This window comes from Hyalella azteca, unplaced genomic scaffold (assembly GCF_000764305.2).
Source record: "Hyalella azteca isolate HAZT.00-mixed unplaced genomic scaffold, Hazt_2.0.2 contig13934, whole genome shotgun sequence".
NCBI lineage: Eukaryota > Metazoa > Arthropoda > Malacostraca > Amphipoda > Hyalellidae > Hyalella > Hyalella azteca.
The window spans coordinates 1-18850 of NW_025943838.1; the positions used below are offsets into that span (position 1 = coordinate 1).

At 37.0% G+C, this 18850-nt stretch overlaps 1 protein-coding gene and 1 long non-coding RNA gene across 3 annotated transcripts; both read left to right on the top strand.

Annotated features, from left to right (window-relative positions):
- Nucleotides 1–512: 512 nt before the first annotated feature.
- LOC108667685 lies at nucleotides 513–2457 on the top strand. The gene is made up of 3 exons (XR_001930564.1): nucleotides 513–611; nucleotides 1713–1849; nucleotides 2337–2457. It is a non-coding gene; the product is annotated as an uncharacterized LOC108667685 (long non-coding RNA).
- Nucleotides 2458–7069: 4612 nt separating this feature from the next.
- On the top strand, nucleotides 7070–16132 carry LOC108667684 (adenosine 3'-phospho 5'-phosphosulfate transporter 2). 2 transcript variants are annotated; one of them, XM_018154732.2, is made up of 10 exons: nucleotides 7070–7263; nucleotides 8314–8428; nucleotides 9736–9860; nucleotides 10450–10546; nucleotides 10834–10898; nucleotides 11373–11473; nucleotides 12000–12190; nucleotides 12756–12937; nucleotides 13301–13525; nucleotides 15832–16132. In XM_018154732.2, exons 1-10 carry the CDS (start codon nucleotides 7184–7186, stop codon nucleotides 15857–15859), a joined length of 1209 nt encoding a protein of 402 aa, XP_018010221.1. In that variant the 5' UTR covers nucleotides 7070–7183; the 3' UTR covers nucleotides 15860–16132. The 2 variants fall into 2 exon arrangements, with proteins under 2 accessions (XP_018010221.1, XP_018010220.1); XM_018154731.2 differs by lacking the exon at nucleotides 15832–16132 and having other exon boundaries at nucleotides 13301–13892.
- The last annotated feature ends 2718 nt before the right edge of the window (nucleotides 16133–18850 follow it).

Here is an 18850-nt window from a genome sequence, read left to right on the forward strand (position 1 = left end):
TAATTGCAGGCGGAAGCGGGAAGTGATGGCCTACGGTAATTGCGGTGCATCAACCTTTGTCATTTGTTGACCTCAAAAATGCAACTTTGCAATGGAAATTTTAATATTACGAATATTCCTTGACGATGAATAATTACTATACGAACTTTCTATATGTAGTCATTATTTCTCTATCATTTTAATTTAATATTTTTGTTATTACTGACAATCCATAGTATTCGTACCTTTAATTTGTTTACTAAAATAGATTATTATTCTGATTATTAACTAAATAAGTTAAATATTCCTACTCATGTACCCGATGGCGAATATCGCGCAGCTCTTCATGTTTCATTTCAGCTTAATTAGAAAAATCAACAATACTCGAGGCGTCCACAGAGTGGGGCTATACAACTGTACATACAATCATGCAGGCTGTATTATAGGGCCACGCATCAGCACAGTTGTCCTGCTATTAACCTGGCTTATAAAAGCTTCTCGCCGCTGCCATCTGGCCACTGTTGGGTCACACTGCCTCGTTGACACCGACGCTTCTCCTCACTCCATAGTAATTCTCACTTTCGATTTCACGCAGTGGTTCGATCGTGCGTCTTTAGGTTCGAGCACTCACAGTGAGTGTGATTGGTTTAATACATCAATAGTATTCCATGTCCATATAAATGCTAACTGTTTGTCGGTATACGATATTTGTCCACAAAATTAAAAAAATTAGTTGAATTCAAGCAAGGATTTGATAACTATTGTAAAATGCACTGGCCTGAATCGTCAATGAGATTTTGCATTGATTTTAGTTCAAAGACGGAAGTTTCTAGCTTTTGACAATTGTCAAGATTTTTTTTAGCCATGCCCATTTTACTGTTATATTTGGACAGGACGTTTTGAATTACCATTTAAAAAAATTAAAATTACCATTTAAAACGTACCATTTGGACGTTTTAAAATACCATTTGAGTAACTGCCATCATATGATGAATTTCTCTAGTTACGAGTTCATTTTTATTCATTGATGGAGACTACGAATAATCCATTCTCTAGTCGGTGACAGTGCGATCTAACATACCAATCCACTGGTGGATGACTGTGCTGTCCAATGTTCCAGTCCACAAGTGTATGACCGTGTGGTCTAATATTCCATTCATGCGACGTATGACCGTGTGTTCTAATATTCCGTTCATGTGACGTGTGACCGTGTGGTCTAATATTCCATTCACGTGACGTATGACCGTGTGGTCTAATATTCCATTCATGCGACGTATGACCGTGCGGTCTAATGTTCCATTCACGTGACGTATGGCCGTGCGGTCTAATATTCCATTCACGCGACGTGTGACCGTGTGGTCTAATATTCCATTCATGCGACGTATGACCGTGTGGTCTAATATTCCATTCACGCGACGTGTGACCGTGTGGTCTAATGTTCCATTCACGCGACGTATGACCGTGTGGTCTAATATTCCATTTACGCGACGTGTGACCGTGTGGTCTAATGTTCCATTCACGCGACGTATGACCTGTCTCTTATACACATCTAGATGTGTATAAGAGACAGACGTATGACCGTGTGGTCTAATATTCCATTTACGCGACGTGTGACCGTGTGGTCTAATGTTCCATTCACGCGACGTATGACCGTGTGGTCTAATATTCCATTCATGTGACGTATGACCGTGCGGTCTAAGGATCATCATTTATCTTTTTATATCAAATTTCAGCTTATCATTTAATCACGAGGTTGTCGTCGTTGTGATTGGTTTTCTTGAGAACCGCGCTCTCTGCCACGAAGATGGTGGTGACGGCTAAGCTCTTGCTTCATCTGGTGTTCGTATTCCTCCTCATCCACGGAACGCAGGTTTGTTGTGCACGCATATTTCCATGTACTCATTATCCCAATTCTCATTAAAATCACATTCGACCATAGTTAAATCACCAAAAAATTTTGCATTCGATATTTTACGTAATTGAATCATATAATTTTTATAGATTTCCCACTGATATCTAAGCCTCATGTAATGTTGGGAAATATTTCCCAGAGCAAATAAATAATTAATCGCAGAATCTATCAGTCAATGTCAATTTCAAAATTCTGCGGACATAATTTCCCAAAACTTCTCGATTAATGTGACAAATATTACATCATTCCGAATTTATCGCTTCGTTAAGGCATCTCCGTAACATCAAGCTAATTGTTATCAACATTTCATCGCGCAGGGCGTGCCTGTAGAAGGCATCTCCGTAACATCAAACTAATTGTTATCAACATTTCCTTGTTCAGGGCGTGCCTGTAGAAGGCATCTCCGTAATATCAAGCTAATTGTTATCAATATTTCATTGCGCAGGGCGTGCCTGTAGAGGATGGCCCTGCCCTCGTAAGAGGCCCAAGCCTCCGCAAGATCGTCACTTTTGACTGGGACCTCTGGCCTCTGTGGTACGGAGAGCGTTACGTCGCCTACAGGTTCGGCGACGGTCAGTTAACCTAACTTTAGATTNATTTATCCTCGTAGAGTTTTGTTAAGGGACCTAAAACCCACCTCCCTTTGAGGAGCTGTCACAAAGTCATTTTTCGACGCACAGGGACGATACTTATATCGTTCGATGCGCAAGAAAACAACCTTTAAGATGAGATAAGAAACAGAAAAACTCAACATTTTCAAATTTTAGCTAGGTCGGTCCCCTTAATGCAATGTTTACGTACATTCATGGCACAAGAACTGACTAGTATTCAGCAATTGATGACACAAGTTGCTTATATTAACCAATATGGTTGTAACAGGCAGACTATAGTAGTGTTTGCTCCCAGGTAACCCTGGTTGTTCAGGTTTATCGCTCTTAGGTTTTAAGTTCATCAACTGATGCGAGAAGAGCTCGTTTTAGTGTCGAACATTTTGTTCAGTAACTTAGTTGGATTAGCCAGTTAATATTTTATTGTTGTTATTGTTATGGTTGTCTTTAAGCTAAACTATGAGTTAATAATGCTGATTTTCGATGGTCGCAATTAAGAGTGAATGACATTTGAGACCGGCTGCACAGTCAAGGAGGGGAATCTGATCTTTATTTATGGCAGTGTATATTTTTTCAGTGCCAATTTTATTCCATCATTCCATGGTTCGTTTATGGATTACGGTATATCCATTTGTTCCATGCTTTTCAATTCAGACTGTTGAGCTCTGAAGCTCAGCTGAAAAATTTTGTATATGAGATCGTGTCAGTGGCATGATTTTTATTGCCTATTTATTATCTGCTATCATTCCTAATCCTATCATGTATTTTCCGTCCTCAATGCTATTCCTACCTACCTGCCTGTTAACTAGAGTTTTACGTATTAGACAGAGGGCTGAAAGTAACCAGGTATCTAGTCAGTTAGGAATCATCATTATTATTCTGCTTCATCTATGCATTCCTTGGAAATTTAATCTTTCATAGGTTAAGCGTTTTCCTCTCTTCTCTTGGTAGGTGAAATTAAAAAAATGTTCCCGTGTTTGATGTCTGCCAGCATCTATTTGAAGATGGATTTCAATTTCCTTATATCAATGATTAACTTGTATTGATAATTTCCTTGTACGTGCAATTTCATTGTATATATCTTGCTCATCCCTTGACTGGAAGTCTCTCTTGTCAAGTACTTATTTTTTGTTTCAGAGCGCTCTTGTAGTTGACAATGAAATTTAGAAGAAAATATTCCCGGCTAGACTTCCATGAGTTTGCAGTTCGCACCATGTACACATTTTTATAATTATTATTATATACGGTAGTTCTTAACCTGGCGTATTCGCCGGTACATATCATGTATGTAGAACCTGACTTCCCTCGTTCCTATGCTTGCAAGCGTACGATATTATATTTTGTACGTGAATAATTTTCCCCGTTCGAGTCATATCAAGCAGAGCAGTAGGGGATTTAATCATAAAACTCATAACATAACAACATAACTTAAAACACAAAATCATAAACTTAACCATCTGCAAAATAGGGAGGCTGGAACTGACCTGGTCGTGTGAGACCAAGACTGGGAAACGACCTGCCTATAGTTTGTGTAAGTGAAATATTATTATTATTATTATTATTATTGTGTGGTCATGATCTCTACTTTCCTCGCACCGTGTGGCCACCGCTACATCTACGGCACTTTTCCCCTCTTGAGGCTTCACTTTCTTTGTATGATTTGTAAAATATAGATTCAAATATTGATTTTCCAGTACCAGTAGAATGTAAGTCGTGATTTATTGAACTTCATGATTTCAACGGCATTTGTTTGCTTGTGTAGTTTAAGTATGTGAAACATGATTTATTGTGTTGGTATTTTTTGCGTGATTCTGATTATTTCCGGTGGCGAACTCTTAGAGAAGAACGCTACACGCTGAGAAATCGCTACGCTGGCACGCTGGGACGCTTACACAAGTTACAGTACCTATGCAGATACATAGGTACTAACTCCTCTGATTTAATTATAATCTGGGATCGTTATATCAAAACTTGCTCAAGTAAACGTAGCGGCCTATGTACACGTAGCGGCCGATTGGTCGTCTGTGACTGGTGGGTTTGCCTGAAAAGCCGGTACTTCATAGTTGGCGGATTTATGAACTATTTTCGGTAGTATGGCCCTTGGCCTCTTAGACCACATGAGCGCTGCCCATTGCCCAACTCATCATGAATCATTTACGTATCCTGGACACTACGACGCAAAAATATTAGAAATTTAAAAGCGAAGAAAACTCCACAAAAAATTCAGCATTTCACTATTGAAAACGTTTCGGAGACCAGCTCCATCGTCAGTTCGATTAATCTAGAACAAATACAGTCAGAAAATTAATAAAGTTTGGAGTCATAAGGAAACAAAAACAACAGAAGTTAAAACCTAAATTTACAGGCAAAGGGCGAAATATTGTTTTAAATGTTAACCCAGCATCTTCATTCACCTTTTATATTTCTGACTGGCACGGGTGATTAAATTTTTTCCATTCCGAACAACAATTAAGTGAAGTGGAGTGATCAAAATCTGAGTTGTGCTCAGGCTGGGAGGTGTGCTACCTGCATACCCGAAGTCTTCAAATCAAATTAAAAAAAAATCAGTAGTGGCTAGCTAGTAGGTGCTTGCACTTGACAAGGTAGGTAGGTAGTGTTGGTAGTGACTTAGTGTTAGAAGTTAGAGTGTGCTGTCTTAGACTCTTAGTTACCTAGTGCTTAGCATGGTTGAAGTATATAGTTGTTCAACCACGAGTGCTTTGTGTTGTGGTATGTCAGGAATCATGAGAGTTGAGAACTTGAGAGTCACTGAGTCAGTTGAATTCATGTCGCTGCAGCGCTAGACCGAAAATATCGTAGATAATTTTTTTTACTAAAATAATTATTGGAATCAAACCAAGCGCTAGTCTCCGCTAGACAGAACGTAGGCCTACTACAATATATGACCTTCATATTACTCTCTCGAAGACTTGTTAGACTATGAGAGGCAGGAGCCAGCAATTTATGGTGAGTGAAGCTAGAGTATAGACCTATATTTTGCATGTTTCAATTCAAGTTTAATTTAGCTAGTAAAAAAATGGCATCATTTGTAAAAAAAAAGTGGTCTAAGTTACCCCATTTTACGGTATGTAATGTATGTAATGTTAGATATTTGATAGCTTAATTATTTCTTTGTTTGCTCAAAATTTTCGAGTTTAGCGCCTTTCGTGGCCAGTTTACCACCCGTAGGCCGTAGCTCCTATTTCCAGTCGAAATCGATTTTCACAATGGCAAAATTTTAATGTTGCAACTTGCAATTGCAAAGTTGCAAGTGACATTAATAAACTTGATGGTCAACTTTTGGGAGGCTTGAAAATTTGAGTGAAATAGAGTAGTGTAAATCAGTTTTGTATCCTTGATGTTGATGACTGACTAATTATTATAACAAGATCTTTGGAGACCTAGATTGGAATTTTCTTACTTATGGATGAATTTTCATGGCTTCGAACTTCCAAGTTGAAAGTTATGCTACATAAATACGATTTTTACATTAATGCCACATTGCCACTATTTGTAGCTTTGTAACATTCAATTAGATTTGCTGCTAGAACCTTTTTACGCCATGTTGGAGGACTGTCCTAAATCCTGATTTACCCCACTGTCCCCACCCATCCCATATGAATAACCCCATATGACAGTAAGTCAGAAACATTACTGGACAAGGGTTAGAGATGCACTAAACTAATGCACTAATTTTTCGATAAGTGAATGTTTTTTCACTGAGCAAGGTAAATGTAATCAAAATTCTTTGTTGTTAATCAACTTTTTTGTTAACTGGAACCTTTGCTAACTGAGGTTCTATTGTAAATGCATTTTTAAGGGTGTCTCTACTCTCTAATTACCCCGTAACCCCGGGGAGGTGTCCCGAGTAGCCCCGCCGTGCGGAAATGGCTGCCATTTTTTTAATGAGATAGGCAAATTCTGTCAATTACGTTTTCAATCTGACACCTGTGTGCAACTTTTATGTAAATAAAATTTTTTAATACGGTGAATATTTTTTTTGCTCCAGACCTTAGCAGAGGTACTTTTCCAAAATTGCACTTTTCACACTTTTTTTCAGCGATTTTTTAGAGATAGTAAATGTTTGATTTCATGACTAGCTTTATACATAATAGATAGTAAAAATGTTGAAGTTTATGCTACTATTTTTAGTTTTGCAATATTTTGATTAGTTTAGCTGCTACAACATTTTTACAAAATGTCGGAGGCGCGTCCCGATTTACCCCGCCCGTCCCTTTTTACCCCGTTTGACAGTATATACTATATATTATGGTGGTAAACTTTAATCTATCATCTTCATAATTAGATTTTTACAATCATTGGTCAATGATTGAGTGTGGACTGACCAGGACTGTGATAGCCACTTGTTCAAGACCTAGAATCAAGGTTTGAATTGTGACTTTTGCATGAAATCTGTCTAGTCATTAGTGACCAGATGTGTCATGCTGAATAACCAGCTGTTTTTATTTTTAAAATATGAAATTTTTTTCCTCCCACAGACTCAGACTAAAACAATTCTAATCCTATAATTTTAAATCTGATTTTTTATTAATGTCAGTAGAAATTTTTCTAATGGCAAAATTTATATATTTTCAGAATTTACTTAGTGTTAAGAGGAAAGCTCATCATGAAATTAAGTATTTTCTTTGTTTTTAGTTGTTGATGTTTAATTTCTTGACTAAGCATGGCAGGAGGAAGACAGTTGGATGAAAAAAGCTCTGCTGTCTCCATTCGCCTATTAGATGATGAACTTGATAAAGAAAAGTAAGTTGTTTCTTGTTAAAGTTATTTTGATAGAATGTGATAAATAAATTGAAAACTTGAAGAAAAATTTCCTTAAAATTTCTGGAAACCAGATATATTTATATCATTTAAATATATCTAAATATTTATAACATAAAAAATGATTCTTCAATTTTTAAACATGAGTAAAATTTGAGTTTTATTTTCCATGCAATATATATGTTTGAATGTTTTTTTTTTTTTATTTGCATAGAGATAAGCAAGCAATGAGAGTGAGCAATGTTGTTTTAGAGCAATGAGATAAGGCACAACAGTAATAACAGGATCCAGGATAACATAATTCTGAAGTTGTAGAGATTATTGAATCCTGGCAATAATACGCTAATAGTGCCTAATACTTTGGGACACTTGTTGTAATTGCCCATCCTGGTAGTGGCGACTAGGTAAGGGAGGGGGTGATACGTCAGTTTTTCTGGGCACTTTGATGCCACTGGTATTTCCACGAACATCATTGGCTCGCTGACCCGTCGGAACCATTTTTGCATTACACAACACCCTGGACAAGCCAGGTACTCATTTATCAACCAGAGTTGGATGAATGGCTGAGTTGACCATGAGCTGAGCTTCCCAGAATAACACGTCCTCAGTAAGACTCAAACCCAGGAGCTGGGTGCGAGAGACAAAGTCTCTCACCACTGCACCACCGCAGCTATCCACCCTATCCTAAATGTTGATGGTCTTTGGGACACTTGCCCAATCTTGGCAACATTTGACCAATCTTGGCAACATTTGACCAATCTTGGCAACATTTGTATTTCACATAAAAGAGATTGAAACATTGCATCCAAAATAAGTTTTGACTTTTTATCATACTTAATATTAAAGTGAATGTGCATATATACTTCATGTATATGTATACTACCTATATACTTCATATAGGTACATCAGAAAAAGACTTGTGATTGAAGGATTTAGAATTGCTTCTATTTTTTAGATTCATGTTTTTTTAAGATGGGTTAGTATGAATTTTAAGCAGTTGCAGGGTATAAAGTTCCATCAAATGTTTTGCAGGGAGAATGTACCCAGCTTGCTTGGTCTTCCTCTAGTACAGTTCTCCACAACTGTACGCTTCATAATCTGCTCGGTGGCCATCTTTATCTTCTATGTTCTTTATGGCTGCATGCTGGTGAGTGTTCTACTGCAAGTGCAATGAACCTTACATCAGAACTGATTGATCAAATTTTGACTGCATTTGCTCTGTAAACTCCACCAAGACTGTTTAGCTATTCAGCTGGCAGTTCCATGTGACATTATTGAGTTCATTGGGTAGTATAAGTTGAAGTGCTCTCTGGATTTTAGTGCTAACATTTTGAATAAATTGCTCTTTGGCTTTTGAAAATTTATATTGTGATAGCCAAAGTAAGGGCATTATCCTCACTATGAGGGGAATACCGTAATTAATATATACCGTAATATGCAAATGAGTGCCTTATTAACAGTACAGCTCAACCACTTATTTAGCATTCCTCAACAGTTATGTATATAAACCATCAATTAATGCTGATGTGGCAAAACCAGCTATGGAATAACACGAGAATAAAATTTGAATTTCTGGGAGGATACGGTAACATAAAAATTATTTTTAGTGCTTATTTTTAGATACTGTTCATCAAGCTGTGATCCACTACTATCGCATTCCCTCTTAGCAGTAGTACCACATGGTAAAACAAAATTGCCACATAATTTGACATAAATAAAATTTTCTCAGTTGAAAAGGGCTGGTGAAAACTTATTTGCCATAGGTACATTCAAGCCCTCTACAAGTCCAGGCTTCACAGTTGCCTACTTTCAAGATCAGTTCTAACACAGCAGTCTTGCATTGATGGTCTTTAAGGCTATGGTGAAAAAATACAGTGTCCCAATATTGTGTAACCTGTAAAGCAAGCTTTTATTATCATCAAATCAATTTGTTTTTAGATTTTGGGAGACAAAATGTAAGATAAAAGATATGTAAGTAAATTTTAATAAAGCTCAGATTATTCAAAAGAATCTCGCATGTTATGCTGAATTTTGAACCATGCTATGTATGGTGATACCTACCATACCATATGGTTACCACTAGGATGATTTGAGGACAAATATCATCACATAGGTAGGTACCTATATTATGCAGGTCTCATTCTCTGAATGAAATCTTAGGCAAGCTTAGGTATATTATACAACAATGGAAATGACATATTTTCTGAAGATCAACTCTAGCTATGTTACTTGCATTAGCACATAATTTTAAAAGCCAATACCTCCCTATAAATTTTGTTCTTAATTCACACATTATTGCTTGATTTCTACATGGTGTTCAATTTGGATTTTTCACTCATTCATCTATGTGTTCCAAATTTTTGGTGGATGTTGCTCCACTAATCTAGTTGCTGAAAAGAGCTTTTCCCCTCAATGCAAATAAATACTTTGAAGTAATGGAACATTTGTCTACAGGAGTTTGTGTTCCGTGTGGAGGGTTTACGAGACCACGGATGGTTTGTGACGCTCATACAATTTGGGTACTACAGCTTATTTGCTGTCATGCAGCTTGCTGTGTCTAGGCAATCTGTAAGGACTAAGTGAGTAATCAAATATCACTTATATGTATGAAAAATCTGCTTGAATATAATCATGGATAAGATTATTTATTGATTTGCTATCTTCATTTATTGTTTATAGGTATTATGCTTTAATTTAACTTGAAAATTATTTTGACTTTCTCAGATTTTTTTCCTAAAATAGAACTTGTTCTTTGCTCACATTCCATCCAAGATTCAATGAAAAAATTGAACAGATGAAATTAAAAATTGACGGATTGCAATTTTTTCATTGAAGATCTAATATGACTGAGGTGTTTATTTTTACACTTTTTCATGATTTGTGATTAAGAATTGATTTATTTAATATGACCAGTTTATTTGCTGAACTGGTGTTATATTGTTAACAAATATCATCTTACAGCATATGCTCCAAAAACATTTAATTATAATGAATATTATTTCACCTGATGAGTGAATATCATCAAAAGCATTTTATTGATTCCAAAAATTGTTTTACATGCTAAGCATCAGAAACATTTTCTTGGTAACAATTGTTGTTTAACATGATGGGTGGATGTACTTCATGAGCATTCCATTGAGATAATAAAGTGACAATTTTTCACTTCAGTGTGCCTTTGAACACTTACTTCACAATTGCACTCATCACTGTTGGCACGATGGGCTTCTCGAATACAAGTATGGGCTACCTCAACTATCCTACCCAAGTGAGTGATATGAATGTATTATAGGAAAAAAATTAGATTATTTATCGAGTTAGATTTTGATTAGAATATAGTTTCATACTATATCGTTATGCAGTAATTGTTCAGTTCTGATTATAAATTCATCAGTGTTACCGTATTTTATCTGTAGCTTGATCAATTATGTACGTATGTGGAAAAATTATTTTTATGCAAGTAAATTCCGATATCTTTATTGGATGGTCAATTTTATTGTAGTTATTCTTCTACATGTACATGTATACAAAATATGTAATCGAATCGTTTTTCAGGTGATATTCAAATCATGCAAGCTCATCCCCGTCATGATCGGCTCCATCATCATCCTACGGAAAACGTTAGTTATGCATCAGTCAAAACTGTCTTTGTAATCAAATAATTGAACCAGAATTGGTATGAATTGTATGCCAAGTACATTTAAGTTCACAACTTTTAGTCTATTCATACTTATAAAGAAGCGAGTGAACCAGGCCAACACAATTCCGAGTATCAACACGGGTACCTATATGTGTAGTTTATCATTTGTTCTTCTTTACTCTTCATCGATCTATGACATCTGTAACTTGATTCAGAAATATGTCAGTAGTCCGTACTAGTCATCGCTTTTTCTTGCCGAGAACAATGCAATGTAGCAGATAAAGATTACCAAAGATAATTTTTATCTGAAGACAAAGCATTGTCTTTGTCCCAGCATTGTCTGAAGATAAATAAATAAAGCATGTGCATTACAGACTTCTCTTGTATAATTTAATATCATTCATTCAATCTTCATCTAAACCTCATAAATGTAATTAATCTTATATATGAGCAGGTATAGCTTTGCCCAGGTACTGAGCTGCCTCATGATGTGTGCTGGGCTGGTGTGGTTCACTCTCGCCGACTCTCAGATACAGCCTGACTTTAACTTGCAGGGTGAGCACTCACTCAAGAGACGTCCCACAAATATAATATATCTTACAAACTTAATGTATTTTCATGCTTTTTGTGTAGGTACTTGGTTTGGTGGCATTTGTTTTTTTTTCATGTTTTGTCAACGGAATTGATGGCTTAGTGCTCGTTTGATTCTAACATCAAATGTATATTTCATATATATATTTTTCTGAATTTAGATTGTGAAAATGCAAACCCTTTAGGTAGGAAATTAACTTTGTTAGTTTTTAACTTTGAAATAGGTAGCTTTAATCTGTTATGGCTTCATTTCATTGCGAAGATGCCTTTATAGCGCATTTTCTCATTTATGGAAAAAATGCACTATTGTGATCGCCATGTCCGACCATCCGTCCGTCAGTCCGTCCGTCCGTGACTTCACGTTTTCGTCGACAAGAAAATGCGCCCTCTCACTCGCTGCAGTGAGTACTGAGTTATATATTTTTTATTACATTTGTACTGTGAAGACTTATTCTATGAATGAATGCATTTGATATGCCGTGTTTGACAGGCGTTGTGCTGGTGAGCATGTCGCTCTGCTGCGACGCCATCATCGGCAACGTCCAGGAAGCGGCGCTCAAGAACAGCCACGAGCCCAGCGCCCGCGTCGTCCTCTACTCTTACGGCCTCGGCTTCCTCTGCATCCTGGCCTTCCTGCTGCTCACCGGCAGCCTCCTGCCTGGAGCATTCTTCTTCCTAGAGGCACTTATCTGTTATTCTCTCCCCTTGTATCTTTTCGTTGTTGCTCTCGTCCTCTACTACTCCTATGGTGTCCGCATCCTCTTCAACCTTGCCTTCCATCACTGGTACCCTTTTGACAGGAGCAATCTTCTTCCTAGAGGCACTTATCTGTTATTATCTCCCCTTGTATTATTCTTTGTTCCTCTTGTCTTATACTACTCCTACGGCATCCGCATCCTCTTCAACCTTGCCTTCCGTCACTTGCACTCTATTGCCAGGAAGTGTATTTTTCCTAGAGGCGTGGATTCTTTTTCATTTCTTGTGAACCTTCTAATCCTAATGTTCTCTATACCGGTATTTGTTATTTTCTTGCGACTGATCTCATTTGATTGTTTTCATTTTAATATGAGAATTAATTTTTGTTTTTGTCTATACCGTCATGTTAAAGTTTTAATGGTCTGATACTTATCACAGCTTCGGCTTATAATCGTCTTCCTTCTCGTGGACCATCTTGTTTATAATTTTATCCTCAATGGTCGAAAATAATGAAGTCCCGATGTCATATAGCATGCATTCATTGTCCCAGCACTGGTGGGAGCTGATGCCAGCAATCCTGGTGCTGTCAGCCTCCGGGTTCTGTGGGGTGCAGGCAGTGCTGGCACTCGTGACCCTGCACGGAGCGCTGGTCGCTGTCACTGTCACCACTGCCAGGAAAGCGATCTCTATCCTCCTGTCCTTCCTGCTCTTCACTAAGCCCTTCACCATCCAGTGAGTGTCTTCTATGCTCGGTCTGTCTGCTCTTCGCTAAGATTAATTGTAATAAATCTGAATATTTTTTTTATATAATTGCATGTTACCTATATATATTTGTATCATTTCTTGATATCTGCTGGTGAGATTCAGGCGCCGGACGTATAAGTCGCCTTTAGTAGGACGAATGGTAAGATATATATAATTAAAATCCCTTTTATTTTTGGTTCAAAATGGATCATTCCCTCCAATATGGATCTTTTCATTCCATCGAGAATATAACATTTTTAAAACATTGCTTTAGTTCTCTAAAGCTTCATTTATAATTTTTTTATTCTTATTATTAAGTTCTTTTGGTTTGATATAGTTTATTATTTACAGGTACGTCTGGGGAGGCACTTTAGTAGTCTTAGGAATATACCTGAATTTGCTGGCTAAACAGCAGCACGCACTGGTTACATTACTCAACAACTGGTACGCGAGAGCGGCGTCGACCGTCCGCCGCTGCTGCGAGCGGTGCACTGACGCGCTGCTGACCAATAAGCAGCGCGGGCCTGCGGGCGTCTTGCTGCGCGCCTGGTCGAACGCGTCCACGACATGTCGTAGGTGCGCCAAGGTTAAACCGCCTCATCAGTTTAGGTTCGACGTTTAAACAATTATTTTATGGGTAATTATATGCTGAATTAAGCTTATTTCATGAATTATATCTATAACTAAATAGAGTTCCAAGGTTTACCGACCGCCTCATCAGTTTAGGTTCGACGTTTAGGAAATTTGTTTATAGATATTAAAATGCTGAATTGAGCTCATTTCATGAATTATATCTATTACTAAATAGAGTTCCAAGGATTTACCAAAATAAGGTATTTGCATTAAATAAATTCAATTAGTTCTTCCTGAAACCTGCGCCCCTAAGTTGTACTTGTCGTCCGAAACAGATGCATTAAAAAATATGCGTTTAAAAATTTACTTTTTAAGGACATCACTTCTAAAGAGGCCAGTGTCTCCGATGTTACACATGTATAATGAATTTCTTATTTTATTTATAAATATTTGAAACAAAATTATTTTAAAAAATTTTGTTTAATATCTAATTTTTTTATAAATTTTTAACATTATTTTTTTATGTCAATTGATTCATGTATTGTCTCCGAATTTACGCAAGTGTGCAAAATTTCAGATTGATTTGACAATTTAAAGTGTTAAATATCAATTACAAGACTTGTAGCAGACAAACAAACAAATAACTATAAGTGCAGTTCAAGAGAAGTGTTGTAAAAATGAACAACATTTTTTCGACCGTAGACTATTAGCACTCATCGAAAGATAACTGACAGGACAGCAGCAAGTGTGTGTTATGAAGTTGTAAAAGACTAGCCGTTAAGCTACCGTTATTAAGTCATGGATGTTAATGAAGCTTTTTTTGTTGGTAATTACCCTCAGTTAATATTCAGTTTGGATTTACTCAGACAACGTAGAGAATACTAGAATTTCTCAGTGATGCAGACATTTTAATGCAATGTTTACGTACGTGAATGACACTTGTAAGAACTGACTAATATACAGCAATTGATAGCACAAGTTGCTTGCATTAACCAATGGCTGTAACTGGCAGACCATAGTAGTGTTTGCTCCCAGGTAACCCTGGATGTTCAGGTTTATTGCTCTTAAGTTTTGGGTTCCTCAACTGATGCGAGAAGAGCTCGTTGTAGTGTCGAACATTTTGTTTAGTATTTTAGTTGGATTAGCCAGTTACTATTTTATTGTTGTTATTGTTATGGTTGTCATTAACCTAAACTATGAATTATTAATGCTGATTTTCGATGGTCGCAATCACGAGTAGGTATGATATTTGAGACCTGCTGCACAATCAAGGGGAGGAAACTGACTTTTATGTATTGCATTGTATATTTTTTCAGTGCCTATTTTATTCTATCATACCATGGTTCGATTATGGATTATATCCTTTTGTTCCATGCTTGTCACTTCAGACAGTTGAGCTCTGAAGCTCAGCTGAAGAAATTTGTATACGGTATGAGATCGTGTCTGTGGCATGATTTTTATTGCTTATTTATCATCTACTGTCATTCCCAGTAATTTCATCTATTTTCCGTCCTCAATGCTATTCCTACCTACCTGCCTGGTAACTAGAGTTTTACGTTCTTAGACAGAGGGCTAAATAACCAAGGTATCTAGTCAGTTAGGAATTATTATTATTCTTCTACTTCATCTATTCATTCCTCGAAAATTTAATCTTTCATAGGTTAAGAGTTTTTATTAACTCAGTAGGTGCTCACTGCAGTGAGTGACAGAGAGCGCATTTTCTCGTCGACGAAAACATGAAGTCACGGACGGACAGACGGACATGGCGAGCACAATAGTGCATTTTTTTCATAAATGAGAAAATGCGCTAAAAATGTTCCCGTGTTTATGTCTGCAAGCATCTATTTGACGACGGACCTCAATTTCCTTGTAAAATAATTAACTTGTACAGACAATTTCCTTGAACATGCAATTTCACTGTATGTATCTTGCTCAACTTATGACTGGACGCCTCTCTTGTCAAGTACTTGATTTTTATTTCTGAATGCTGTTGTAGTTGAATATGAAATTTAGAAGAAAATATTCCCGGCTAGACTTCCATGAGTTTGCAGTTCGCAGCATGTACACATTTTTATCATTATTATTAGATAATTCCTAACCTGGCGTATTCGCCGGTACATATCATGTATGTAGAACCTGACTTCCCTCGTTCCTATGCTTGCAAGCGTACGATATTATATTTTGTACGTGAATAATTTTCCCCGTTCGAGTCATATCAAGCAGAGCAGTAGGGGATTTAATCATAAAACTCATAACATAACAACATAACTTAAAACACAAAATCATAAACTTAACCATCTGCAAAATAGGGAGGCTGGAACTGACCTGGTCGTGTGAGACCAAGACTGGGAAACGACCTGCCTATAGTTTGTGTAAGTGAAATATTATTATTATTATTATTATTATTGTGTGGTCATGATCTCTACTTTCCTCGCACCGTGTGGCCACCGCTACATCTACGGCACTTTTCCCCTCTTGAGGCTTCACTTTCTTTGTATGATTTGTAAAATATAGATTCAAATATTGATTTTCCAGTACCAGTAGAATGTAAGTCGTGATTTATTGAACTTCTTAATTTCAACGGCATTTGTTTGCTTGTGTAGTTTAAGTATGTGATTCATTCACCTTTTATATTTCTGACTGGCACGGGTGATTAAATTTTTTCCATTCCGAACAACAATGTTCGCATTTTAACTTGTTCTACTTTAAATACCGAAGCTTGAGCATATTTCTGTAACGTTAGACCACATTTTCAAATTTCCCTCTAGTATTCGCTGCTTGTTGTCAATTCTTTTTCTCTATGTGTGTACCAAAAGGGCATGTACGTGGATATTTCCAACACTTCCTTCTCAACTGTTATGAATTGCCTCCGTTTTTGATCAATTAGGTCATAGCATTATTATCCAGTGAATCGAGCTAAGGCAGAATGTTGCTTGAACTTGCCGTGTGTGTATAAGCTTTGTTTATACCCACCAAATTTTGTGCGGCTAGTAATAGTTTTTTTTTCATTTTTTTTGCCTCTGGATGGTGTGAGTCTAGCCTGTTCTTCAGTATCGAACGTTGCCTAATATGTTAAGCGTATTCTGATGAGCGTAATGATGACAGTTTGTTGATCTATAGCGCCGTCCTCGCCAGCGTCACTGCGTCCGACTCTACCACGAACGCTGCCGGCCGTACTTGCAGCAATAACCGTCCTGACTTCACGGCCGTCTCTCGTATCTGCTCTGTACGCTTTGTTACAGCCGAGTGGTTTATCGCTCCTTAAGATGTGATCGTGGCTGGCGGTGCCGTAGAATCAATGATTCAATTCGTGATTTATTCATCAAGATGTTATTGTTGAAGAGAGGTTAACTCTTCAGATATACTCACCCACTGTGGAGGCATGGTTGCTGTAATGACAACGATTAAACTTTGTTAGTGCTTTAAATAATTAAGGCAGTCTTCTTTCAATTCTAAACTGTTTTTATTTATCGGTAATTTGAGTTGCACAAAATTCTTGACTTTTGTGCATTTTGTTTTCATGTCTAGCCGAGGACTTGCACCTTGGGCTTTGCTTCCTGATATTAAACTGTTGATATTGCTGATTGGATTCAACTTTCCCCTTGTATTCTTACTTGCATTGCGAGACTTCCGACAGATTTTGTGTGTACGGTGTCGCATCACAAGCCATTGATTGAACGTCTCTTCCTACGCGTGTCATGATTCTGTCGCCAGGAAGGTCTCGCTAGTATCTCACTAACGGGATAAACTTTCATCAAGGCATTGGAGTGAAGAGCGTTCAGTTTGTCTGCTTATCCGCCTGATCACCGCTTAAATCCCAGCGCTGCCTAATAATGAAAATTGCAATCCAGTTGCTGCATTCCATAAGAGTGCCATGCACTTGAAAATATCCTACGTCACGTGAGACTAAATTTTGAGGTAGAATAGTAATATGGATGCTAATAAATGGACGGCTGTGTCAGTAAATAATGCTGTATATTATGTGGAAATGTGTGAAATCTGAAAGTTCAGCCAACATTGGATGAGCGAATTTTGAATTTTTTTTATTTTTTTCTGTAGAATGTATAACTCTTTTTAACTTTTCTATAGGTACTCTTGATTGGTGCAGCAATTCATCTCGTGAAAGATTTTTCCTCACTAGGCGATGTTAATCAAATTTTCAAACTCGTATACTAGTGTTACTAGTGTTCTAAACACAATGTCACAATGATCCCATTTAAAATTTTATTGAATTTAATTGTCTGCCAATAATTTTTGTCTACTTAGAAATAAACATATGAACGTGCTAACCATTTTCTACGTATTAACCACCACGGGTGCTATTCGTATTTTAAAATCTGTGAACTAGAGTTACCTTCAACAGAATCAATTTTCCGTAATTAAGGTAAACAGGGTTCACTGGACTAGGAGAAATGAAGCGAGTTATTCTGAAGCATCCAAATCAATCAATTACCCGGTAGTTAATGTCCAAGAAATTTCCGGTAAAGATAATTCCATTTGCCATATAGAAGATATTTCTTAAGAATTAATGTATCTAATATACACTTTTTCAGGGTTAATTCAAGACAGGCTGACACAAAACGGCCTAATGTGAATGGCGACCCTTTCATAAGTCGCGCGTGTTACAGTATTTAAATAAAAATATGATATTCTCAGGCCAGCGACGCTCTGTTGACGCGTCCTTTTGTGCAAGACAACTGAGTTGTTACCTCTTACTGATTTTTATTGTGTTTTCAATAAATTATTTATTACTTGACATTTTTCTCATTTTTCCTATCGCTAAAAAATTTTATGGAATAAATTCTTTATTACTTGACATTTTTCTCATTTTTCCTATCGCTAAAAATTTTTATTTCGCAAGCGTTTGCGTAATGGAGTTGCTTAAGAAGTGTTAACGACTACGAAAAATTGCCGTTGTGTTCACAAAATCATGAGTTACGTTCAATTCAACGAGATATTTTCTAGGAGTTGATTCAAGTTGTTAGAGAATTTATGATTCCATGAACGGATAATCGCAATTATTGGTACCCTTGATTGTAAAGTTTTATTTGCCTAAGACCTTTGTCGATGCTGATCTATTTATGAACTGTTGAAGTAAGACAGTAGAGACGTGTGTCGTCAGGTATTATTTTACTCGTATTTATCAACTGCATGAATAGGTAGGTATTCGTTTTATGATTTTATCGGTGGATGTATTGAGGGATGACTTGCTGCCTGTGAGGTTTTATGTGGAAACTAAGTTTGGTTAACAATCGACTATCGGGAGAATTCGATCTTTCCGCGCGTATAATAGCTGTTATCTTTTCGATTGCTGCCATTGAAAAAATA